Raw genomic sequence first — 24767 nt, 5'->3', positions numbered from 1 at the left:
TGTGTTCACATCCTTTTGGGGCAGAAAGGACTTTGAACGCCCGCCGCATTGGCTGGCGAATGGAAAGAACAATACCACCATGTCACCAATGTGTCAGTACAGTAGAAGAAACATAAAAAGGGAACCTGGTATGTTCAAAAATGAAAAGAGCGCAGATCCCGGATCTCGGCGAATGAAATGTTCCAGTCGGGTTTTCTTTTCGATTGCTTCCAGACGTGAAAGCAAAAACGTCCTGAGCAGGACCAATGAAAACGTTGCATGATCAGACCGAAAAGTATGAATGACTTGAGACGTCGATTGTTTTGAACCGTCCGCATTTCGGATCCGTTTGAGAAGGACCTGCGCAAACGTTGCCGATACCTTCCCACAAGCGCCGCTCACGACGTGCGGCGATTAAAGATCAAAATTCCTTTGTGACGCAGCAACCGCCTCGACTAATTCTTCCTTTCGGATCGCAAATTGCTCGGCTCGATTCCTGCTTGTTCCGCGTTCTGAATTGTCCCGGCTGGTGAATTTTGACAGTCTGATCCGTGTCCAACAGGAAGGCCGGTCTGATCCTCTCCCAGTTAAACGAAGTGTCTCCGTGGTGCAAGGGCCTTCTACGGGAGCCCAAGATCGGCCTTCGCCGGATGTCTCTCAAGTTCCTGTCCTGTCGCTACACGGACGCCGGGGCCATTGGAATGAATTGGGCGGACGTGGGCCAGGACGTTCACAAGGCATGTGATGAGCAGATGCTCACCGTCTTGTATAATGACTACGGTGAGCCCAAGGAGATCTAATTATCGCCGACCCGACCCGACCCGCGGTATCAAGTCCGGCTAGATCGAACAAAAGGCCGTTTTACATCCATTCGTGTGTGCGCGTTTCAAAACATCAAAGCGGGCTCTTTCTTGACCCCCATCGTCAACCGTCTTTTACGTCATATCACCAAATGGAGCCTTGCCACTTCATCGCTCATCAGAAAGAGGTCATGTGTGTGTGTGTGCTGCCATTGTTAAAAGATCCCGTATGTTTTCGAGCTGTACAACAAAGTCACGCTCCACACAGAAGTGAACCTCGGCTCGTATCATTTTCGTCAAGGAAATACGATAAGAGTGCCGTTGAGCAAATCTGCTCTTGAAGCAGTTGGAGGTTGAGCATCACGAAATGGTGCTATTGTCTCTGCGTCTGGCATGATGATGATTCATTTTTATCGGAATTTAAAGTTTTTTTGTTTTTTTTTAATAACCTCCATTGTCCCGTTATTGTGTATAATTGATCATTTGGGTTGGAAAGACCCAAGATTCTCTTTTTCAAGCTATTCTACTTGTTCAAAAACAATCATGGCAGAAGCAGGTTGTGACAAATGACGACGCAACCATTACACGGTACGAGACATACGAAGCACGCCTGCGTTTTGCCGACAGGAACGGCGAGCTTCGCCATTTCATCCTTTGTCACTTTCTGAATGATAAATATTGTCGATTCGTCGTCGTTGAACGCAATATACTCTATGTATGCTTGCTGTCGTCGTGTGGCTGGCCTGCTTCAACATCCGCTATTTTTAGCCCCCCCCGTCAACGCTTATGCTGATGATCCTGATGGTGATGATTGAAGTCATTCATTCCACAACTCCCCTGAGGTTGGCAGGCGATGCAAAGTTTTAGCCTCGCGTCCGACGCAGTTAGCCGTTGCGTTATTTTTTCAGATACACCCAGCGACAGCAAACGCGCCGAAACAAAAGGAAGCTGAAAGTTTAAAAATTGAAGAAAAAAAAAGTTACACCGTGAAAGCTAAAATGTGACTGGAACAGCTTGTTCTCTGTAGGCTGTCGACAATTCCGAATAATTGCCATAATTGTCACTTGTGCTTGTTGGCAGGTGTAAAATGCCAGTATGGAAAGGTACATTTGCAGTTGTGACAAGGGGGGGCGGGGGCGGGGGGATAAAAAAAATCTGCCACGTTACTTACTCGCTTGAACAATGTTCATGTAGAATTTTAGAGCCAAGTTGCTGAATGTCGAATTTTCTGGTTAGTCATTTCGAATGACATTATAACCCGAGTCTGTGATCATACTTTGGCAAAGTAGTTTTGTTCTCGTTTTGATGCTCCTGTGACTAAAATAGAAACTCGTGAGTGTAAATGTGGTCATTTGCAAATTTATTTGAATTAAATGTTTTTTTGATTGAATTTGGATGACTATTGCGTAAGCCTTTGTGTCAAATTATATATTTTTTTTCATGTTTCGTTTTGTTCCGAAGGTCAATGTCAAGACTTATCTGTTGTTCATATCTAACATATTTTTTCCTACTAAAATGAATGATCGCTATTTGCCGAGGCAGTTTTGCCAAATTCTTTGCGTAGTAGCCATGTACGGTGATTTTTTTTTTTCTGGATGTACGTATTTGCACGACGCGAGCTTTCAATCTGGTTTCATAGATGCCGAGCAGTTGTGCACTTTTGCGAAATATGAAAGGCGCGTTGACACCCGCGCTCCATTTAGCTGAATATCAGAGAGTGAATTGCGATGGTGTTTGGTTCCGGCGGCCCTCAGACCTCCCCATCTTGCGGACTTGGGCCCCCCCGGGCTCCTTCCCTCGACAGTCTCGAATTGGGGTCATTTGAAAATGGAGCAGCAAATGGACGCCGTTGTCCTTTTTTGATCTCGGGCAGCTGGCTCAAGTCGAGGCTCTCTTTTCTCTCGTGAGCACTTTGAAGCAGTCCTCGGTGCCTCGGTCGCATCCCGGCTGGATGACTGCAATGCGCTTGACTTGCTCGTCGCCGTATGACTTCTTCGTGCAGAAATACGCTCGAGTTGAATTGGGGCATTGGAGCTTTCGGTGAAGCATGTGATCGTATTTTGACATAAAAGTGATAAGCGCGAGCTGAATAGAAAATGGACGGATACCGAAGATTCCACGGGATGCAAATTTCTGCTTTTTAGGAAGTCAGAGAACAAATGACAAACGACCGGAAAAGATAAATAGAGTTTCTATTTATTCCACACAGAGTATAAAGTACGGTAAAATACTGAACATGGTTACACTTGTCCCTCACGTTTGGATAAAATACTTGGAGACGTTATTTTCTTTTTCTGATCCGGTATGTTTCTTGTGATAATACAACGGTGAGTGGTTGTTGTACTCCGATACCTTCTATTCAACGCTACCGTTCATTTTCCCACCTGCAATCGTCTCCAAGAAACTCCCAAATGTGTCGGAGCGGTTATTTTGATCCAGCCGTGTTTATATCGTCGTCCACGTTTGCTTGACACGCGACTTGACCCTCACAATGGTACAAAAACACAAGCCCTGTGAAAATGATTAACTTTGCGGAAACGTCAAATAAAATGTGACCGTTGCAGTCGACGGTGTCTTTTCAGCGTCTAAAACACATCGTCAGAAGGTGAAGAAAAAGTCCCAGATTGGAGGAAGGGGGGGGGGGGCTAAAACCATTCTGATGAGTTTTGATTGTTGGCTGATAAGTAAGGGAAGCGACAAGCCTCCGTCACGACGCACCATTACAGTCGTGACACACGGAAATGCAGTCTATGGGTGTGTTCTCTCTTCCTTTTATTGAGCTACGCGCTAATCGGCAATGGCGCCGAACCGCTCGGATCGAGCCTTTTGCCTTCATGGCAGGTGTGCGTGCTAAGGTATGATTTTTGCTTGCCGTCTATATTATCTACAGCTTGACTTATGCGACGCCGCTCGACTTGCTCGCCACTCATCCGTCTTAGGGGAGTCCTCCTCCGCCCTTCGGGTCCTTGGCTTTGCTCTTGTTCTCCTTAGCATCGGGATCGCGGCAAGTGCACTCGTCCTGATTGCAGTCTGCCCCAAACTGAATGACCTGTGAGAAAACGAGCATCATTTCCACAGCCGGACGATAAAACACGTCCCCCAACAGTTTTGCGATTTAGAAATATATGGAATGTGACTCATCGTCGACGACTCCTGTTTAGCCCTTTAACGGCTGACCCAAGGAATAGCCAGAACAATCGGATTTTTGGAAACTGACCCTTATAACAAAATCCACAAAAATATTCTTGCCATATTGTTGTTTTAGATATTTGTCGTATTCCATTTAAAAGCATTATATAGATGACATCTGAAAATGAGGCGGCCCGGTAGTCCAGTGGTTAGCACGTCGGCTTCACAGTGCAGAGGTACCGGGTTCGATTCCAGCTCCGGCCTCCCTGTGTGGAGTTTGCATGTTCTCCCCGGGCCTGCGTGGGTTTTCTCCGGGTGCTCCGGTTTCCTCCCACATTCCAAAAACATGCGTGGCAGGCTGATTGAACACTCTAAATTGTCCCTAGGTGTGAGTGTGAGCGTGGATGGTTGTTTGTCTCTGTGTGCCCTGCGATTGGCTGGCAACCGATTCGGGGTGTCCCCCGCCTACTGCCCGAAGACAGCTGGGATAGGCTCCAGCACCCCCCGCGACCCTAGTGAGGATCAAGCGGTTCGGAAGATGAATGAATGAATGAATCTGAAAATGAAACATTTTTGGGGGGGGAATCATATTTTAAACCTGCAGTATCAAATTTGATGTCATGTAATATTAAAAAAATGAGTTACATAATGAAAATGCATGTATCAAATATGATACAAATGACATTATATGGGGTTAAGACGTCTAAAATGAACTTGCCCCGTTATCGTTATTTGGAGAGACGCGGGCAACTCGGGGCCCGTTTGCCAACTGCGGGCCCCACCTTCACTGGCGGGAGTGACAAATACCCCTTTTCCACCCCCGCAGAAACTCATGCTGAGTTGGCGCGAAACAAGTTCTTCCCAGGAACGTGTTGGAGCGACGTCATGCGCGCTCACACGTGACCGTCACGGGAGGTTCTTTGCCCGAAAAGTCGCTCTTGGGACAAAATAAAGGTCAGGCGACCACCCGCCCCCCCCACCCCCCACCCCGAGCCATTTTGAAATCTTTTCCGCAGATCTTTGCACGCAGCCAAACAAGATCTTTGCCAATTTTTGATGGACTCGGCGGTGTTCTCATGCGGCGAGCTCCAAGCGTGGTAGCCGAGTCGCAGGGGTGACAAAATACCAGGTGTTGAAAATGTGCTTATTTACCATTTGAGCTCTTAAGTCGAGAGGCTCAATAGGCGCAGTCTTTAACAGGACGGAGGGGAAAGTCGGGGGAGCTCTCCCATTTGTTTGCTTTCTGGACGTCTCCTGCCCACCAGCACAGTACCCGTGCCAGAGACGACTTTCTACAAACAACTACGACTATAAACAGGAAAACGCTGGGTTCCGATCCCGCTGCGGCCTCTCTGCGCCCTCCCGATTTCAAGATGCGTGCCGGCGAACAAATCGCATGCTGTACACGGTGAATATTCTCGAAAAAAAAACATCATTATGTATTTGTGTGTGTGTGTGCGTGCCAAACGCAAAGAAGGCGTGAATTCCATATGGCAGAAGGAAAGAGTTTTTTTTACCTTTCTGGAGGACAGCGTGGAAGGACAGCAATCTCCTCCGTCGTACTGGCAGTAGGCCCGATTGTTGAGGGTGTCGCACCAGCCATCCCCACCAAAAGGCTGTGAACAAGTTGTGAGCGAGAGTACGTCCCGTTTATGACGGTGGTAGAATCAAGCTCGTCAAAAATGTAATGCCGCCCAGCTTTTTCGCTGGAATCAAAAGCCGTTTGACATTCTGGCGAGCGGGCCCGCCACTTAGGAAAGCCAAGTCAGATATTACGGTTCCCTCCCGTGGCCCTTTGCCACCGCGCTTGTGCTCGTGTCGATGCCCAGGTGAGCGCCAATTCTTTCTTTTGACCGCTACCGAAATTGGCCCTGGCTGCGGCGCTTGAAACCGCCACGTAAGTCGACCCCAATTATTTCTTGCTTGCAGACTCTGGCCCCAACTCCGTCAGAACTGCTCTACGCTGCAATACAAGTGTAATCGATGCAATGCTGAGTTGCCTCGCGGATGCTGATGGCGGATTATTATTCTGCTTTTATTATTGTTATGAATAGCGCAGGCGGCGCTCTTGGGTGAACGTGGACGTAGGCGGTGACGTTCGGGCGCTTTATGATGACGAAGCTCCTACTTGGCTTGTTAAGTACCAACTAAGCACTGGCCCTGGCTCCCAACCAGCGACTATTTTTTTAAGGGGGGGGGGGGGTGGAAAAGGGGCACGTGATGGCTCCCATTTCCGCTGGTTGACAGAGTAAGGCGATTAGAAGGCTCGCTGAAGGAGTCTAGAAGAACACGTAAATCAAATGGGGTGTGTTGTGATATTTTTATTTCATGCCTTCACGGTATGATTTGGGTTTCTGTAATTCGCTTTGGAATGGCCTCCCGCTGAACGGTCGGCAAGCCCCCTCGCCGCCCATCTTTCAAAGTCGTCGTCAAACTCATTTTTAGTCTTTGGCTTTTGACTCTGCACGAGGCTTGATTTTGAGTCGGGCCGTTTGTGTGCTTTCCACCGTCCTTGTTATTAATTTATTGCTCTGAATGATTTTTGCTCCTCGTACGGCACTTTGTATACGGCGCTGGTTGTTGTCGAGGGCTCGAAAAATACACTTGAGTTGTTCTCTTGTCTGACATCGAAGAATCTTTGAATTTCTAACTGGGCCCGCAACGTCACGTCCTCTGTGAAGCCATCAAATCTTCGGAATCGCCTTGATTGGCCTTTATCAGTAAGCCATCAATTTTTCTTGTATCTCTTGGCCAGGCACGCTGTCGGTCACGATTGAAAAAGACATTTCACTGTCTCGAAAACCTGGGTGACATTGATGCCTCCGGGGTTGGGGTTGGTCTTTGCAATATGCAAGGTTTAATGGTCAGGAATGGAATGTTGGCGGGAGGGAGGGGGTGTGGGGGGTCATTCACGCACAAGCCAGTAGTGATGCAATAGTACGGAGCTCCGTGACTCTTACCTCACATGACTGAATGCAATGAATGTTTTCAGGGGGCGGGTACCACTTCATCATCCCCGTGCAGACAATGGTCTGGAAATCAAAGCAAAACACACAATAAGGAAGGTTGACGTCAAGGTCAAAGAGTTTATCAAGCCTAAAATCGCTTTTGTTGACATGAAAGCAGGAGTGCTGAAAGGTCCCTCCAAATGGGCCCCTCCTTGCCGTTGACCCAAAATGCTTCGGTGCTCAGGTCGTGACCGTCCGTCATGGCTCACCCGTTTTCTGGCTTTGGTCATGTGACGTTGGCAAGCGAGCCCCGAGGCACTGAGTCATTTTAAGTCGACAGGAAGTGGCCACTCTCTGAGATGGAATGAAGCAGGTGGCTTTCTCTGCTTCCTGAAACTAGTCGAGGATCGCAGAATACATTGTGGGAGTGTTCACAAGTCGTGACAAAAAGAACAACGTGCAAGCGGCTGAAATGACTTTCCTTGGCCGAATAAGATAAGATAAGATAAGAAAACCTTTCTTAGTCTCGCAATGGTGAAATTCCAGATTCACAGCAGCAAAGTTATGAAAGGAAAAAGTAGAACAACAAAATATAGGAGCTGCTGGAATGGTAGCCACTCACGCGGCGCCATTTTGAAGTCAAAATAACAAAAATAACATGACCCAGTGACATCGGGTGAGGACTTTGGTCATCTGAGATCGACTCCGAGCAAACGCGGAGACGCGCATCTTTTCATTCGCAACTGAAGAAGCGAGGAGGTCTCATTTCTCAAAACTCTTCTTCTTTGCAGCTTTGCGGTTTTTCCACTGTGGGTGGAATCGCTGGTGAGGGAAACTCCGGATCATTGCAAATGACAAAATGAGAATTTTGAAATGCGAACGGAAGCGGCGTCAACGGAGTCCGTCGAAGCTAGGTTGGGCTGAATGTTGATTTTCAATCATTTTCAATTTCCATCTGTGATGGCTATTCGCAAAAATGTCTCAGAAGCGAAGAAATACAATTAGCGGTCTCCAGCCACAAGTGCTTGTTGACCAGATGAAGTTTAGCGGACGGCAAGCAGAAAGGCAGAACCTCCTCGTGGGCTCGTCGGGGCCGATCAGATATTTGAGATAGCGCAATGCCCTGAAATCACAAAGGCGGCGTCAGGAGGACGTTGAAAGCAAGCGAACCGCGATCCAACTATTTGACCTTGGCAAGGTCAACTTAACTGACTGTCTGGCAGGCTACCCGACCACCCAAAAGAGAGTCGGCGTCGACAGCGTTCGCTTCCATTCTATTCATGAGGTATGACGCCGCGTAACGCGATCCAACTTTGGAGCGCGAGCTGGCCGTCCAACAACTTTTGTTCAGTGCGTGTGGATCTGACTCCTGCAAACTTGACGTCAACTGCAACCTTTCCTCTTGCGGAATGCGATTATTTCCAGTCAGACAAAAACACTTGGACACGCATCCAAATACGCGCTGGAAATGTGATACGCTGCTGTAGTTGAGAAATAAGAATGTTTTCCTAGGAAACCTTGCCAACGATGCGGTCAAAGATCTGATCAAAGTGAAGACATATTCGTAAATGTCAACGACATATTCATTTCTTACTCCGCAAGTCTGAGAATGTTGGGAGGGGGGGCTTAGGGGGAATTTGCATCTTCTGTAATATTGATGCTTTTCAGTCACTACAAGGATGGATAAGGATGACTATAAAGCATGTTCGATCCAAACTACGGCCCTTGGGCCATTTCCTGCCCGACGTCCCTTTTTTTAAATACCGCAGAACTTTTCGCTATATTCGAAGATACAAATAAACCAAATCACACAATTTTATCTTCAAAACACTGAAGTGAATTAAGACCATTCCATTTTAGAGGCAAAAATACTCATCATAAATAATCACACGAATGATCCTCCAAGCTCGGTTTTCAAGGCAGTCCAGATTGGTTACATGGTAACAAGGAAACAAAACAACCACTTTTTTCCCCCCCCCAAACCTGCCAAATCATCCTTATTGTTCTTGTCCATCTCACCTGAAGTTTAATGGGAAGCATCCAGTGTTGTAAAGAATCAACTGTGGAGCCATTGGGCAGAACCACCGGGTCATGAAGATCCGTGTCCGGGGTCAGGACGCATGTCGGATGACAAACGGCCCCTGCGCGAGAAGAAACCAAACGTTATGTTCGCTCTTGAATTCCAAGTTGAAAAACTCAACACAGCGGAACCGGCTGTCATTCCATCCACAGTCAGGGGGTCAGGAAATAAAATGCACTCATGCACCCATGTTGTTGTCGTCACCTGGTGCTTTAAGAGGGGCGGGGCTGCCACTGACAGGTAACGGTCACGTGACGTCTAAAAAGCGGCATCGCAGTTTGTTTCGTGAGTTGAAACACTCACTTCGTCGTCAGCATGGCCAAATGGTGAGTTACGTTTGTGTCCGCTTTTCTTTATCAGATATGCAGATTTATCATTTCGATTAAATCGTGCACGCCCGCTTTGTTTGCTTTGCCTTCGGTCCGTCGCGCTGTGATCGTGTTTGCCGCATCGCAATCACAGTCAGTTATTGTTCGCAATCGGCACTTTAAACAGCGTGGGTAAAAGTCTGCAATTGCAGCGGTGTCATTATTTAGTTCTTTTTTTTGCATAGTTGCCATGTTTGTCCGGGTGCACCAGAATGTTTAAACCGAGGAATTTGCGTTACGGCTGGAATGAATCATGTCGGCGCTCCACTTCCGGGTTTGGCCGCTGGGACTTGTAGTCCTTTTGTTCGATTCCACTTGATATGTTTGTGTTGTATGGTTTCTGACGTTTAGAATAATTAATATAATGACGACGATAATAATACATACTGTGAAATCATGGTTGATTCGCTGGGACTTGTAGTCCTTTTGTTCGATTCCACTTGATATGTTTGTGTTGTGTGGTTTCTGACATTTAGAATAATTAATAATGCATACTGTGAAATCATGGTTGATTCAATTATTTAGTAAAATTATTGTTAAAATGAAGATATTAAATTCATGAATGTCAATTATACACATATTTACATTGTGATGCATAAAGATAGATTTCTTCATTTTGATTGCATTTATGTGTACTTTAGGTTATTACCTGATACTGCTTCTTCTGCTTATACTACAAAGTGCTTCAATAAATGATCAAAAAGTACAGAGCGAGTAATCCTTCCATACCGACTGACGATCCCTATTCAGAGGGCCGTGAAAAACAGAAATAACCGAACACATGTGTTCAGTTGTTTCCATTTTCATCATACAAGCAGGAACGAATCAAAGTCAAAAACAACATTTAGAATTGTGAAGAAATTGTTGCGTAATTGCACTCGTTAAGAGGTGGACGAATGAGCCATCGATCTGTGGTCGATAATTTGTGTCCTTGGTAAAAAAAAAACAGATCACTCTTATCATCTGTTGGATAGCGAATCAGTCCGTGAGATAAAAGAAAACGGTTATAGAGTCCACAAAAGCAACGAACAAACATGCTTGTGAATTAAGATGAGCAAAACGTTGCTATTTACGCAGCGTCCGAGTGTCATCTTATGGCCAGACTTTAATGAGCCGTCGCATCACCCTGCCCCCCCGCACGGAATCAATTCTGGCTTCGCCCCTGGAGTCATCTAGCCAAACCCAATTAGATCACATAAGCGGTATCGACAGAAAAAAAAATACTAGTAGCGAGCCGAATGCCATGCACTGTAGTTGAGTAATAGTGTTTCACAAAATACTCAAGAAAAAGTCAAGAATGAAGTTGCATTCAAACAACATTAAAAATGTTCTTGAAATAAATGTCATTGAGTAAAACGTCGCTACCGACTACCAACTTCTGCATATATGATTTGCTCTTACACCATGAATGAAGGTTGCGTGTATGACACAGTTTGCCCCAAAATAAAATCATCCGCGATGTGATATATTTTTTTTACTCACCAATATCCATGCCCTCATCACAGCTATACGCTACAGAGTTATGATCTGTGGGAGGAGCACAGGACCCCTCAAGCCCGGAGCACATAGTAAATTGGGCTGTCCATTCGCCGTCTTTCGTGCAGCGAATCACACTCTGAAAGGTAGCAAGCAAAGTCAAGCACAAGATTCAGTTAAATCAGATCAAAAAGAATCACGCTCGTTTCAAGAGGGGGGAAAAAAAGACTTTGGGTGTGCGTTATATTGACATCAAATGATGATGCGTCATTATTACCACTCTCCCGGCCATTAACAGGGGACGTAAATACTCTGATAGGAAACCTCTAAAATGTGTGGGTGTTCCCCAGGTGCTCCGGTTTCCTCTCGCGTTCCAAAAACATGCATAGTCAGTTATTAATGGGTGAGTCTGAGCGCAATTGTTGGATGTCAATGTTATGCCCTGCGATTGGCTCGCAACCGGTTCAGGGTGGACCGAGACGGCTGGCATCGGCTCCAACACCACCCGCGGCCCTCGTGAGGAGAAGCGATTAGAAAATGCATGGATGGATTTCTTCCTCGAATGAATCGACCGACCTTTCAGTAATCTGTATTTTTCGTTTTCATTTTTCTGCCAAATATCAGAAATGGCATCTGTCTTGGTCCAACCCCACTGTTGCGATGTGTGCGAGTCCTCCGGGTATTGTTCTTATTGCAACCGCTATTGCTGTCCAAGACTTTGGCCAATTTGCTCCTCGAAATCAGGAGCGTTTTGTCCAAGATGACCCAAAGTGATGCTTCTGTCATCTTGTTTTCGACATTTGCTTCTCTTCAGATAAAGTGACTGTTCTGCAAGTGTCTCACTTACATTTTCACTTGCATCAGGACACGGCAGGGTGCAGAAAGTGTCATAGAAGAGGCCATTGGTGCATCGATACATGCCCTGGAAAACATCGGGGATGGCCGGGCACGCTATGGGCTCACATGAGGCCTCCTCCCACTGCCCTTCCTCAAGGCACTCGGACTTGAAGTATTTCCTGAAAGCGACAGAAATGTCAGAAAGCCCCTTTGCCGGCTGATGAGGGATTTTGAAACGCCAACAACTGCGAGCGCAAGTGAAGGAAGGCGCTGAGTTGATTTGCCCTTTGACCTCGGGGACGCCATTTGCTGCTGCGTTACAATGATGACCTGCGGCGCTCTTTTTGGCTTGAACACATGCGCTTTATTTAGAAGCGCAAACACACACACACACACATGCACATATACAGAAAAATGCTGGTCCAATTATGTGCCTGTAGATGCACTCGGCGACCCGGCACCAAAACGACTCACCTCTTTGTTTTATTTTTGAGACTCCCCAGTACGTAGAAGCCCGGGTTGCATTTGAAACGGCAGGTGGAGCCGACGTCGTGGCTTGAGGACATGCACTCCGCCGTGAGCAGCTCGGCGTTGGGGACTTTTGGAACCTCCGGGCACTCGATCTTACAGTATGCCTCCGGAAAAGACCACAGCCCGTCCTCCAAACATACTAAGCGGTCATTGTCACCTAAGAATTGGGAGGAGGGGGACAAAGGGGATCAGGGCAGTTCGCTGTCATCGGGAAGAGGTTCCTCGCGAGCAAATTCTTGGCTAGGGCACCTTGAATGCAGAATAATTGACGTTGCCTCCGCTCAACGTTTGAACACTGCGCTGGCTTTGTCTTGGTTTAGAATGTTCCATGGCTTTCTTTTTTTGTTGTTTATTTTGATGGTTGATCACGTCACCGCTTCTGCCTGCTGTCATTTCTAAAAGCCCTCATCCAAACCGGTCGCTATTGCAAGCCATGTCTAAGTATGTGTGGATTCTTGTCAAACCCCAAGATGGCAACCGCAAATTCTGCAAATTGAACTTGAAGACAAAACAGTCCACACGGAGAAACAAGTAGGTCGCATTGTGGCCTGATTTGTCTCAGATAACATTCTTGTTTTCCTCGCGAAAATACAGAGCGCGAAAGCAATGTACTTCTTCGTTCTTTATGCGGAACACAAATGTCAATTATCAGTGTTGAGAGTACAAACATTCCAAAGAATGTAGTGGATTGACAATCATATGTTTTGAAAATGCTGGCACGGGTCGAATGCAAAGGTCTTAGTTGTACTTGGTATTTGATGTCTTCTCGTGACAAGCGCACATCTTTAGTTGATGTGGAATGGCGTCCAAACGAAAAAACCACAAACTCAATAATTTCTGTGCAATCTGTTTCCAGATCACAAAAAAAAAATAACAACACTGGGGTCGTACTGCTGAATCCGCAGTGACATTTGAGCATTCAACCGCGGCTTGTGGACCACAGGCAAGTTAGCCTGCACCACATTTGTTCATTCGGATGATTTCATGAATGTAGCGCATTGCCAGAGCAGAACGTTGGCTATATATGAGAAAAAAAAAATGCAATGGAATTTTTGACATAAAACTGAGTCATCGTAGGGACTTAAACACTGATTAGCACGAAGGAAAATGAGTCAGCTGCCACCTTTCGCTCAAACGAATTTCACATTTCCAGTACAGGAATGTGAATGGTTATTATTCGGAAGTTGATTATTGACTCGAGTCGGACAAACGACCCAACTCGCATCACGTCGAACCACGCTTGGAAAAAAAGTTTTGATTTACCTTGAAGTATGGCCGGGGAGCCACAAGTAAAGGAGCATTGCTTTCCGTAGGTTGTTCCCCCGGGACAACTGAAGATGGCGCGGTACACGTGAGACTGATCGGGCGGGCCGCAGTCGACGGGCTGGCAGCTAACCGCGCGATTCCATAAACCATGAAAACATTCCATCTCCGTCTGTCTCTGGAAGAAGTCGGGGGCGAAAAAGTGAGTGGGGAGAGTCCAATCAAAATGCGCCATTCATCCATTCTCCGAAGCGCTTCTCTTCACGAGGGCGGCGGACGCGGCGGAGCCGATCCCAACCGTCTTTGGGTAGCGGGTGGCGCCCACCCTCAACTGGTTGCCAGCCAGTCGCGATCAGCAAAGTCATTTTTTGTCCAATCAAATGCAAGCGTGAGATAATCAGATCATGGATGAAAATTAAGTCAAGGGGCCGCTCGGAGTGAAGTGGGGGGTTGGGGGGGGGGCATGCGGGCCCCCGACCAACCGGTTGTCCCTCCCTGACCTGTGTGCGTGCAACTTTAAGAGGTTGAGAAGTCATATTGAAGACCTTCGTGTCGCTATTTTTGGTGAATATGGATCTTCACATTTTGCAAAATGGAGAGATACTTTTCACGCAATCAATTCCCAAATTGTTTTTAGGGGGAAACGCATGTATTCCAAACGGTCCAGGCAGGTCAGTCTCGAGTAGATGGACGTTATTGATCCCGAAGGGAAACGACACTGGTCCAACGTCTGATGGAGTAAATATGCTCACGGATATCCCAGATGGGCCGTGGCCCGCTGCGGGTCCGCGGACCGCTGGTTGAGGACCCCCTGCTGTAAAACATGAGTCATTATTCATTCATACCTGGTGCGGAGGAATGCCCCTTCCGTGAAGGACGGTGACGCTGAAACCCAAGTGGCATAGGACAGTGCAGTGAGACGACTGCCCCCCTCCTACACACCTGCAAGCGCACGTTTCTACTTTGATTAGCTTGCACGTTGCAGATGAGATTGCGTTTTATTACATCGGGCCTACCTGACAGAGGCGCGCTCTATTTGGGGTGGGTTGCAGCTGTCCATTTGACATGTCTGCCTTAAACACCTATTGCGGGGGCACGGGACAGAAGCGGAGGCACGCCAAGACAAAAAACCAAAAAAAAGGGGGGGGGGGGGGGGAGTGAGAAATTAGAAACCATACTCGTCTTGCCTTGAGTGGAAGTCGCTTGCAAAACGATGCAAAGCCAAATGGCTTGATATTTGTATTGTTAAGTGTTGCGGTGCACGTGGGTCGTTGTGGGAGAGCCCACCCTCTGATGCGCACCCGGTCACGGCGAAGGTGCTGAAGTGGCAGGACGTCCTCAGGGCGACGCCCCCGATTGCCACGGACGAGGAGGAGAAGAGGAGGATAACGGATGAGGTGAGGAAGAAAGGCTGAGAGAGGTCATGGGTCACGTTCACCACCAACGGGTTCCGATGGCATGAGAGGTTATGTGTGCCTTGAATGGAAATACGTCATTGACTTGCATGCGCAATTAACACACGTATGTGACGTTTGCACTTTTCAACTGAGGGTGATGTCTTAATCCAGATTTTTTTTTTTTTTTTTTCGGAATGCGTACAAGCAAATTCTTGAAAGCCAAAGTACCTAATGAATGATTCTTTCCCATCGTGTCAGAGAGGAGGATCGTAGCCGACCTCTGACAGTGTTCCCCGCTCCATGACCCGTCTGAAGCCAGATACACAATGACAGAAGATGCCACTCCGGAATGGACAAATCCCACCTGGTAAAAACATTTCAAACGTATTTGTCTCAGAAAGATATTTTCACCTCCACCGTTTACGACAAGTGATCATCACTGAATAGAGGAAATAAAAAGACTGCCCGACTTTGAAATTCAGACCGTTTCAATCGCTATACAGGAGGATTTTTAGTCCGGTCATCCCTCGTTTTCCACCGTTGATGGGAACCAGACCCCCCCCCCCCCCCCCCCCCCCGAAGGTTAAAACCGTGTGGTAGGATTTGCACTCGCCCCAGGAATTTTCGTGTGTGTATATGTGGGTACCGGCATGTTTAAAACATGGAAACGGTATTTATACTGAACAAATTTGAGACAACGATGACGGCAGTACACGTATTTACTTCAATCTCTAATTATAATTAGAACCTTCTACAATAATCAACAATGCCTTCCGAGAGATAAGAGAGGCTTGTGTTGATGGCGGCTTCAAGGAGAAACGACATACACGGATGCTATAACGACAACTTTTCCGATAGTCCAAATGGGTGAAGGCCGCCTTCGAAACAAATGGCAGAGCTGATAAAGAGGGCAAGGAAAGATCAGTCATTCACGTAATCATTCAAGCCTAAAATGACCCCCGCATGATAGATGAGTCTCGCTGCCCATTAATCTGGGAGGCATTGGGGAGGCCATTGAAAGAAAGAAAGAGAAAAAAAAATCATTATTTTAGGGAGTCATGTTTTCAGTCGTCAATATGACAGGTTCAGCCGCAAGGACGGACTTTTGCAATGCAAAAAAGTAAAGATAATGTCCCGATAGGATCAACAACAACAATACAAAACAGTCCAAACCAATCGAGCAAATGATTCATTTGACGTGTGAGTGACTGAAATGTATAGCCGGCGACACGCATACCGAAAAGGAAGAAGAGTTACAACCGGTCCGTCCACAAGCTTACCTTCAGCCAAAATGGATGTTGGAGGTCATTACTTGTGTCGGAATGAGCTGTGCAAGGGAACCATGCATCACTAGCCAGTTTTGCACTCACATCCATGTACTGGTACCTACACAGCTTGACAGAGTAAATATATACAGCAGCTTTTAGACACTCCCGTTGCTCTTTTTTGACTGAAAATATTGAGGCTTCGACAGCACAAGATGAATATGGGACACAAAAAGCAGCGTTTCAACCTTGAGAGCCGGTGCTGTGTGCCGTGTACATCGGGATGGGAGACCCGACTTTGAAGATCACAACAGATCATAACTTTCCTTATAACTCTCCTTTCGCGAACTGGAAAGAGGCGGATTAGCCCTCGGCCCCGTGTTGCTATTCATAGCACAGGTCGCTTGACTTTTGAGACGGAGGCGCCGATCGTTTGTGAAAAGAGCAGTATGGGCAATCGCTGCTTGAGTCATCTGTTTTTTTTTGTTTGATCCCCCTGAATTATGACGAGGATTTTAGCGGTGTTCGAAATGCTCCTTCCATGCCTTTTTTTGATGCCCGTTGTCACGATGCTTGCATATTAATTATAAAAACAAGCCAGCATCTATCGAGTACAATCGATGCCCCACAAAAGGCCCCAATTGAAGTTAACAATCGCCTAAATCCAATGTTTTATGCGTCATACTTTTTTATATGATGGTTCACCGGTGGCGGCATGTGCAGGACAGCGATGGGGTTCCTGATGAGAAGCCGTAGCCGTTGATGCCCACTGGTCTGTGTAACCCAAGGGTGTGAAATAACCACAGTCCTGAATGCTGGAAACTCGTTCAAACTCTTCGCACACGCCGTCCCCATCAAAAACGTAACATTGGCTGGGTTGGCCTGTTGGAAAAAGAGCATAGGAAAGAAGGATTTATTCTCTATTAAACATCCAGATTTATAAATCTGGCAGGACAAAACTGTCCGTCCGTGAATCAAATCTCATGAAATCGACATTTTATTTTCGTGACCCAGAGTTATGGTAGCCGCGTCAATTCAAGAGGCGCTATGTGTGTGTGTGTGTGTGGCTGCTGTCTCCAGTGTTGTATGTGGAAGTGAGTGCTCCCGTCTCTAATAGGATCTCTGCGGAGACGAAAGCCGATTTAAATCTTAAAAGCTAATTTCTTGGATATCAGTTGCGCGCCTCAGAGGTCGGTAGAGGAAGGGAAGGTAACCCCCAAGCGCTAGCTGGCGCTCTCGATGGTGAGCGGGGTGGTGCGCAAGCGGATGTGAAGCGGTCGCGGGAGCGGAGGCTGCCGCCGCCACCGAGGCAACGGGCTCCCTGCTGCAAACTGGCGTAAAAGTGGAGGAGCTTCATCTTCTTAGCTTTGAATTAAACTCCGTCTGAAGGTATCACAGACCCCAACCAAGTCGGAGCGCTGAACGGGCCTCGACTAAACGTCGCGTTAACATTTTGGTCAGACGGGCTTCTTGAGACTCACCGATGCAGTTGAAGCCCTTCTCCTTGTGGCACTTCTTCGAGCAGCCATCGCCATCTAACAGATTACCATCGTCGCATTCTTCTGCCCTACAAAGACAGTGCAGTCGCTATCGGCTTCGTCCATCGACGGTAGATTGCATATAGTCACACCATATGCCTACCCTTGAATGACACCGTCTCCGCAGTAGGGCTGCCCGTGAGTGTAAAAAAGGGATGGGGAAGAACTGCCGAGAAGACCGTCAATCTCCACCTGAATCGTGTACTCGTACCTTTCCCCTCTTCTTACAGTCCTGCAGACAAGAAAGATGGATGGCTTTGTGAAGTTGCAGCTCCAGCTACACAAGAGCTTTGCAAATTGAACACATTTCCAAAAAGCAATCCGCTCCCCGACTAATTACTACATGCAAGGGCTTCCGTGTCAGATAGCACAAGCTCAAGTGCGCAAAGTTCCAAAAAAAAAATAAAACGGCTGCAACTGTTACTGGTACTTTTTTTTCCATTAACTCAGTCACTCCCAAAGACGGTTTTAAACGTCTTTTCAGACTTTGTCTAGAATTGGCTGGTACTGAATGAGTTAAAAGGCATACGATCAATAGAATATCGAATAAAAGAGCAACAGAGGTTGACTGAAGTCCATCTTGGCCTTCATGTTCTAGTTGGCTGTGAAACATTCATGCCATACTTGAATCGACACTTGGGCGTCACCTGTCCGTGAACGTCTGCTGGGCCTGAGGGGGCGGCAATTTTCCGGTGAAGGCTGGCCGCCGGTGAACCCGATACAGAAACGGTTGACAGCCAGAGCAGAGATGACTGCCGGGGCCGGAAGACAACATTGCCGCATCGATCTCCATCTTCTCATCAAAGGTGCAGAGCTTTACGGCACTGATGGCAACATTGTTGGTATCGAGGGGCAGGGTGAAGAGCATGTCACAGAAGACGTGCTGTGGTCCAAGGTGGATAGTTTTACCTGAGTCTGTTATCAGCTGTATGTCAGCGATAGCAGGATTATCTAAGAAGTGAGTGGGCGAATACCCTCGTTAGTTTCACTGAAACATGAATCCTGGAACAAAATCCCGACTAACATTTGGTTTTGATTCTTATGCCCCGTACATGAGGGATATACTTTTAGGCACAAAAACAATGACAAGGTTTGACGATTTCACTTTTTTAAGAGCACCGCAGGGATTTGGATTCGTCCGGTTGGGCTTGAAGTGTGCAGTGCGGCATTTCACCAGACGTATGCACGCTACAATTTATCCGTTGTGGGGGATCTGCGATGGCAAAATCATATACTGTAAATCAGGGGTGGCCAAACTTTTTTCATTGGAGGGCCCCATAAAGAAAAATGGAGATGTGAAAGGGCCGCTTTAAAATGTGTTGAAACGCGCTGAAGTCAGTCAAGAAAGCCATTCTATGTTGTTTGTGTTGTTCATCGGCTTTCTGTTATAGGTGTTACGGTAAACGTTAAATGTCTTCTTTTTTTTTTTAATTGTCATGTCGCGGGCCGCTGAAAAAGGGACGGCGGGCTGCAAATGGCCCCAAGGGGCCGTAGTTTGGACACCACTGCGGTCAATGCTGTCACATTCCAAATACTTGCAAAAGTCATCAAACCATGCCTTTATGAATTTGGACGAAAATCCTTCTACAAACATGGTACAGATTTGAAAACCTAGACTTTTACAAATGTTTAGTGTGTCCAAAGTTTTTTTATTGTTGTTGTTGTTGTTGTTTTTTTTTTTGCTGCTATACTGTTTCCAAATGGTGAAGCCAGACTTACTTGTGGAGACGTATGTTATCCACAGGGTGAGAGTGTTTGGGACAATGGGGTAGCGAAATTTCAGTGTAAGGGTACAGCCCTCTGTATCAGGGCAAGGCGATGTCACGTTCGTATCGTAAAGGCTGAGGTCAGGACTCCACGCTTGGAGACTCGGCTCACACGGCTGCTCCACATCGGGCGGGCCTGCAGTTCAAAGATACAACACAAAATAGGACCGTTCATCTTTCTTGAGTAACATGCGGGATTTTGACATCGTCTCACACGCAGTGTCACGGTTTGCTGTTGATGATTCCATTTTGATATGCTGTCGACCCGCGGGGTACAATGTACAGCCTGCAGGTCTGGTTCTGTCTATTCAGGAGGTCAAATCTAGTCTGTGTGTTTTCGGCTCTTTGGGTAGGTTCTCCGTTATTTAGACAACCCCCCGCTCCCCACCGGAAGAGTTGGAAGATGTGGCTGGGGAGAGGGAAGTGTGGGCTTCCCAGCTAAAGCTATTGCCTCGGCGACCCGATCCCGGATAAGCGGTAGAAAAGTGTATGGAATGGTATTTTTACCCCAAGTACAACCGGAAGTGTTGGGACTGTGTTGGCACACGTATATAGTTGAGGGCACAGATCTGAATTCAAATGTTTTACTGAGACATGTGACTGACCAACAGCCTCATCGGGTGCCCAGTAGCCAGACGTGTCACATTTGCGAGGTGAGGCCGCGTCATAGGCGTATTGGTGGAAAACCCCGTCTTTCTCGCATTCCCTGCAGTTGACAGCAGCCACGTGGGAGGAGGAGCTAAGGAGAAGAGAAAAAGATACCGCGGCTATTTTTGCTTGTCTCAATCATGCGGCCATTTTGGCCCAACAACAATGCTGGCTATTTCAATGCATGAAGTGGGACATTAGATTTCAAACAAAGATGTGGAATTTGGGCAAAATTCCACATCTTTGTGTGGTGGAGCTGCTAGCTGTTGCTAACTGGCTTGCTGTTGTTGGGGGGGGCGTTGTTTTAACTTGTTTTTAAAGGTAGCAGGCTTTATTGTTATTAAAAAAAACACTGTAAACAAAAATCAAATAGATTGTAGTTCAGTACCTTGCATAGAGCGGCCCCGTTAATGGTGCAAGCCAATAAATAGAGACCGAATCCGGACTCTGGTCAGTCACCATTGCTGGCAGAGGGACGGTAACAGGGAGGCGTTCCAGCAACCAGTTTTGATAGACCAAGTCAAGGTAACAATGCATCCTGGCTACTTGGTTGGGCGTAAAATGATCGGTGCAGTTGTCATCTATGAAAGGGGAAACGAAGGAAACATTATGAAGGGATCATTGCGGATGAAGTTCAAATTGCAGCCCTCGATAGTTGCTGTGCTAAACATTCAGAGGCAGGAGGTGAGATGGATCAAACTATTTGTTGTTGTTTTTCCCTCTTAACAACTTGACTGACCTGTGTAACTCATGTAATTGCTATAAGGGGTGTGCTGGTACATGCTGACGCCACATGTATCGTTAACGGCTCCGGGATCGTGGCAGGCTTTGGATTTGGGTGTCGGCGCAGTGTCAGCGCAGAGATCTCCGGTTTCCATGGATGGTGTGATTTCCTACATACGCACGGGACAAAATCAAACTAAAGTAAGAGAAAAGCTCTGCCCAGATGCGTATGTCAACATTACAACAACAAGAAATGGTTCCTTTCAAAAGAAAATGCAGAAGCGTTGATGTCCTGTCAATGAAGTCTCACGTCGCAGTTTTACCTGACAAGGGTCATCACAGGAGTCTCGTTCGCTAACTCCCTTGAAGACGTGGTACAGTCCGAATATGTGGCCCAATTCATGGATCATGGTGTTGTGGTGTCCGCTCGTGCCGAAGTAGGATGGGTTCAGCACCATTCCACCTGAGAAACACGGACAGATGTTATTTGTAAGCTTGAAGCATGGCGGTATTATGAGCGTGGTTCCCTCTGAGCTACGCGCGTGAGCAATCGCGTACTGTTCCTACTGCGCTCTGGGGGCTATTGTTACAGTCACTAGTAGTTATTTTTTGCTCTTTCTCTCAGGGTCTCGTTCACCTGCTGTTGTTTCCTTCGGTCCACCCACTGGGCCTCTGATGGTTCTTCTTTTAGGACAGCGCTAATGGTTGCGCTAGCAACGCGCGATGGTTTGTGGCATGGGTCTGATCCTTTTTCTAACTTCTCTAAGCTTCACCATTGCTAGTTAGCTGGTCTAAGCTCCTGTTGTTTTCTCCCGGCCAGCGCCCATGACTCTCACGAGTCCATGGCGCTCCTCTTTCCGCGTTTTGGACAGCTGGAACCCTTCGTGTCTTTATGTCTTTATCAGTGGATGGCGCCTCTCTCGGCGGCCATGATGTTATGCTAGCGGGGTATCTGATTACGGGAAGGCTGTCGGTGTTAATGGCCCAGATCGTATTTTTGCTGTTGAGCTGACGATTCGGGACACGGCTCACACATAAACACTAAGGCTCGAACGGCTTTCGGAAGCCAATGAACCAGTTTGGTGCGTAAATGTTTGGCGGATGTAAATCAACACCACCAAATCTGAGAGCGTTTTCGATCCGTATCAAATTCTTCAATTCTATCAGATGACGCCATTTCCAAGGTTTTTGTTTTCCCTTTCCTAAAGCAAAAACGATACTTGAGTATTCCATGGCGTACATTCTCCAAGATGTTTGTTGTGGTGGCACAAAATAAGAGGAGAGGTAATAAATAAATGAAAAACAGCTGTACAGTGGAAATGGGTGGCAACCGTACGGCGCCCACACTGCCGTTTCTGTGTTTTGTTGTTGGGTTGATTTGCCTTTTCCACTGGAAAGTGGTCTCATGATTGGGAGAGGAAAGTGGCAAGATGCCAGGAAATCTTTACCACCTTGTTCTCTCCATCTCATTTGGAGAATAACAAAGCTGACGCCATCGCGGAAGATGCCAACTGCAGACAGCGAGAAGCGCGTTTCACTCTCCCCATTCAAAAGACATCTTTCAAATTATTTTCTGCAAATCAAAAGGCTTTTGATTTATTCATCCATCCATGAAATCTGAAATCGACCGGAGAAGAGTGATGATCACAGCCACCGGTGGTCTTCGCTATTATCCGAACGTTTTGTGCATTGACCAGCTTCATTGGAGTTAGCTATTGCTTTGTGATGGTGTGTGGCGTGGGCCAAGGAAGAGTGCGTTCAACGCGATCCACTGAGAGATAGACAAAAAGCTTGACATCGCTATTGACTCTGTAACAAGCTTGATGTATAGCTGCGTTGCGTTTATAGTCAGTAGCTGGGGCCATGTGGTGTGCATAAGTCTTGTTGCGTTTGCCAGGCCCGATCCCCCGGGTATCCTCTGTGTCACTATCTCTCACTTAGTGTGGCCAAATTAGTTATTACCTTGATGGGTGAGCGCTTCCTTTGCCCATGGCCAAGTTGCAGCTCCTGCCAGCTCCTCTCGTGCAGAGTTGCTGGCAAAGAAAACATTCAGGGTATCGGTGCCGCTGAGGTGAAGCTCCTCTTTAAGCTCTTTCACACTCATGTAGGCCCTGTGGGAAAAGGTGAAAGGAAGCCTCACTTCTTGATTCGAATCGGCAAATAAGAATTTCGCTGACAAATACTACATGTCTATCAAACGAGCATTCCGAGAGGCTCCCTGAACAGAAAGTGATCGTAAATTGTGCTTTTGTGTATTGGAAGTGTATTTCAAGAGAGGATATTTAAACTTTAGTTGTTTATTTTGCATGTTTTTCCTGTAAGTCTAGCCCATGTGTATTATTGTTGGAATATAGTGTGTGAGAATATATTTCGTACTGATTGTGAATATTCAGAAGATCCTCCCTTGAGCTGCTGGAGAAGAATTACGACTGTAGGCACGAACTACCGCCTTGTGCCCATGGACTACTACAGCGTGTGCACAAAATAGCTAGTAAGTGCGCACAAAGTAGCCGTGAGTCCTTGCGGGTCACTCAAATAAGAATATCAAACGCACCTTCTTTCAGAGTTGAAAGGTTGAAGGGAAGGTACTTAATGGACAGGGACGGCGTGATCGAATACTAATTTAGGCTCGGGATGAGTGACGAGGACATGATGAAAAGCTCGGCATTGCGAGGAATCATGATTTTCAATCGACTGTCCAGAGCCAGCTTGCTTCACCGGCGGAGGTCCGGCTTAGACGCAGGCGTCCATTTTCTTGTTCCCAAATGAAAAATTTTGGTCACAATATCTTCACTTCATGTTGGTATAAAATAATATCAGATGCAATCTTTTACTTTTTTTTATTTTTTTTTGAAGGTACTGTGTGGAGTTTGCATGTTCTCCCCGGGCCTGCGTGGGTTTTCTCCGGGTGCTCCGGTTTCCTCCCACATTCCAAAAACATGCGTGGCAGGCTGATTGAACACTCTAAATTGTCCCTAGGTGTGAGTGCGAGTGCGACTGGTTGTTCGTTTCTGTGTGCCCTGCGATTGGCTGGCAACCGATTCAGGGTGTCCCCCGCCTACTGCCTGAAGACAGCTGGGATAGGCTCCAGCACACCCCGCGACCCTAGTGAGGATCAAGCGGCTCGGAAAATGAATGAATGAATGAATGATTCGGTCTGTGAAGGTGCGCTCCATTTGCCTATTTTCTTGTCCAAGAAGTGGGTGTCGGTGCTCCTTCATGTAGTGATTGGTGTGCACGAAATAGTCATTTCTGTAGCACAAATTAGTAGTTCGTGCACACGGCCGCGCCCCCCCCCCCAAAAAAAAAGTCATGTCCGACAAGTGAAGAGCATCTTTTTTCAGTCATTCATTTCTGACAGATGAGCGGGCCACATTTTAATGATAGATTTTTAGGGGTCGCTGGCCTTTTGAACTCTTGATGTTTTTGGGGAAATGGAAGGAATATTGACTCAGTCACGGCTCTTTTTTTTTTTTTTTAACAGTGGAATACAGAGTATGACTAACAGATCCGCACTCTAATCCAGTATCGCGGTGATGCCCTGAGAATGTTTTTCATTTGTAAATATTCTTTCCAGCCATCACTGTAAATCATGGAACTTTTTTTTTTTTCCAAGAGTTGGATCTATGTGATGAGAACCCGTTATGCAACACGAGAAGCGCAAAAGTAGTAGCTGTGTAATTTTATTCCACCTCACCGGATTTACTGATCCTCAGTCCTCCAGAGGGAAACGTTTGGTCATAAAAACTAATCTTCCAAATTTATGTCTGCCTATACCGGCGGGTATCCAGCTGTTCTAGTTGGGGCCACGTCAATACAGGCATGTGCCACATTGTTTTTCCAAACTACTTGAGGATTTACAGTCCTAAGCGTCATGATATCGGAGCGCCTTCTAAATGTCATCTCGACATTGGGAGACAATAAGCAACTTCAGCCATGTTATCGCATGAAAAAGCCTTCAATGAGTGCTTGGATTTGACGGTGGATATGTTGTTTCGTTTCTCTAATCCTGATGAATG

General features: G+C 46.8%; 2 protein-coding genes across 10 annotated transcripts in view; one reads left to right on the top strand and one right to left on the bottom strand.

The window, feature by feature from the left end:
• The window catches only part of astn1 (astrotactin 1), a 94091-nt gene extending 91922 nt beyond the window's left edge, over positions 1–2169 (top strand). For all 7 annotated transcript variants that reach the window (XM_052087713.1, XM_052087709.1, XM_052087714.1 and 4 more), the window contains exon 24: positions 542–2169. In XM_052087713.1, coding sequence (XP_051943673.1) covers positions 542–779 — 238 coding nt within the window. In that variant the 3' untranslated portion in view covers positions 780–2169. The remainder of the gene's footprint in view (positions 1–541) is intronic.
• A 785-nt stretch (positions 2170–2954) lies between these two features.
• pappa2 (pappalysin 2) overlaps positions 2955–24767 on the bottom strand; it is a 28784-nt gene continuing 6971 nt past the window's right edge. The window contains exons 5-27 of one of the 3 annotated variants that reach the window (XM_052046126.1): positions 22711–22859; positions 21072–21211; positions 20765–20918; positions 20414–20606; positions 19983–20116; positions 19331–19513; positions 18259–18562; positions 17715–17843; positions 17555–17640; positions 16759–16955; positions 16089–16202; positions 15037–15172; positions 14713–14887; positions 14428–14493; positions 14257–14353; positions 13412–13589; positions 12092–12305; positions 11628–11796; positions 10787–10919; positions 8876–8997; positions 6869–6940; positions 5426–5524; positions 2955–3828 (exon numbers count right to left, since the gene is read on the bottom strand). In XM_052046126.1, coding sequence (XP_051902086.1) covers positions 3715–3828; positions 5426–5524; positions 6869–6940; positions 8876–8997; positions 10787–10919; positions 11628–11796; positions 12092–12305; positions 13412–13589; positions 14257–14353; positions 14428–14493; positions 14713–14887; positions 15037–15172; positions 16089–16202; positions 16759–16955; positions 17555–17640; positions 17715–17843; positions 18259–18562; positions 19331–19513; positions 19983–20116; positions 20414–20606; positions 20765–20918; positions 21072–21211; positions 22711–22859 — 3358 coding nt within the window. In that variant the 3' untranslated portion in view covers positions 2955–3714. Of the gene's footprint in view, positions 3829–4785; positions 5525–6103; positions 6763–6816; positions 6941–8875; positions 8998–10786; positions 10920–11627; positions 11797–12091; positions 12306–13411; positions 13590–14256; positions 14354–14427; positions 14494–14712; positions 14888–15036; positions 15173–16088; positions 16203–16758; positions 16956–17554; positions 17641–17714; positions 17844–18258; positions 18563–19330; positions 19514–19982; positions 20117–20413; positions 20607–20764; positions 20919–21071; positions 21212–22710; positions 22860–24767 lie in introns of those variants that run through there. The other 2 variants (XM_052046125.1, XM_052046127.1) reach the window with 2 other exon arrangements.

The sequence above is a fragment of the Hippocampus zosterae genome, chromosome 15, assembly GCF_025434085.1.
Source record: "Hippocampus zosterae strain Florida chromosome 15, ASM2543408v3, whole genome shotgun sequence".
Lineage (NCBI taxonomy): Eukaryota > Metazoa > Chordata > Actinopteri > Syngnathiformes > Syngnathidae > Hippocampus > Hippocampus zosterae.
Note: the sequence above shows the minus strand (reverse complement) of the source record. Positions and strands in the feature narration are given on the sequence as shown.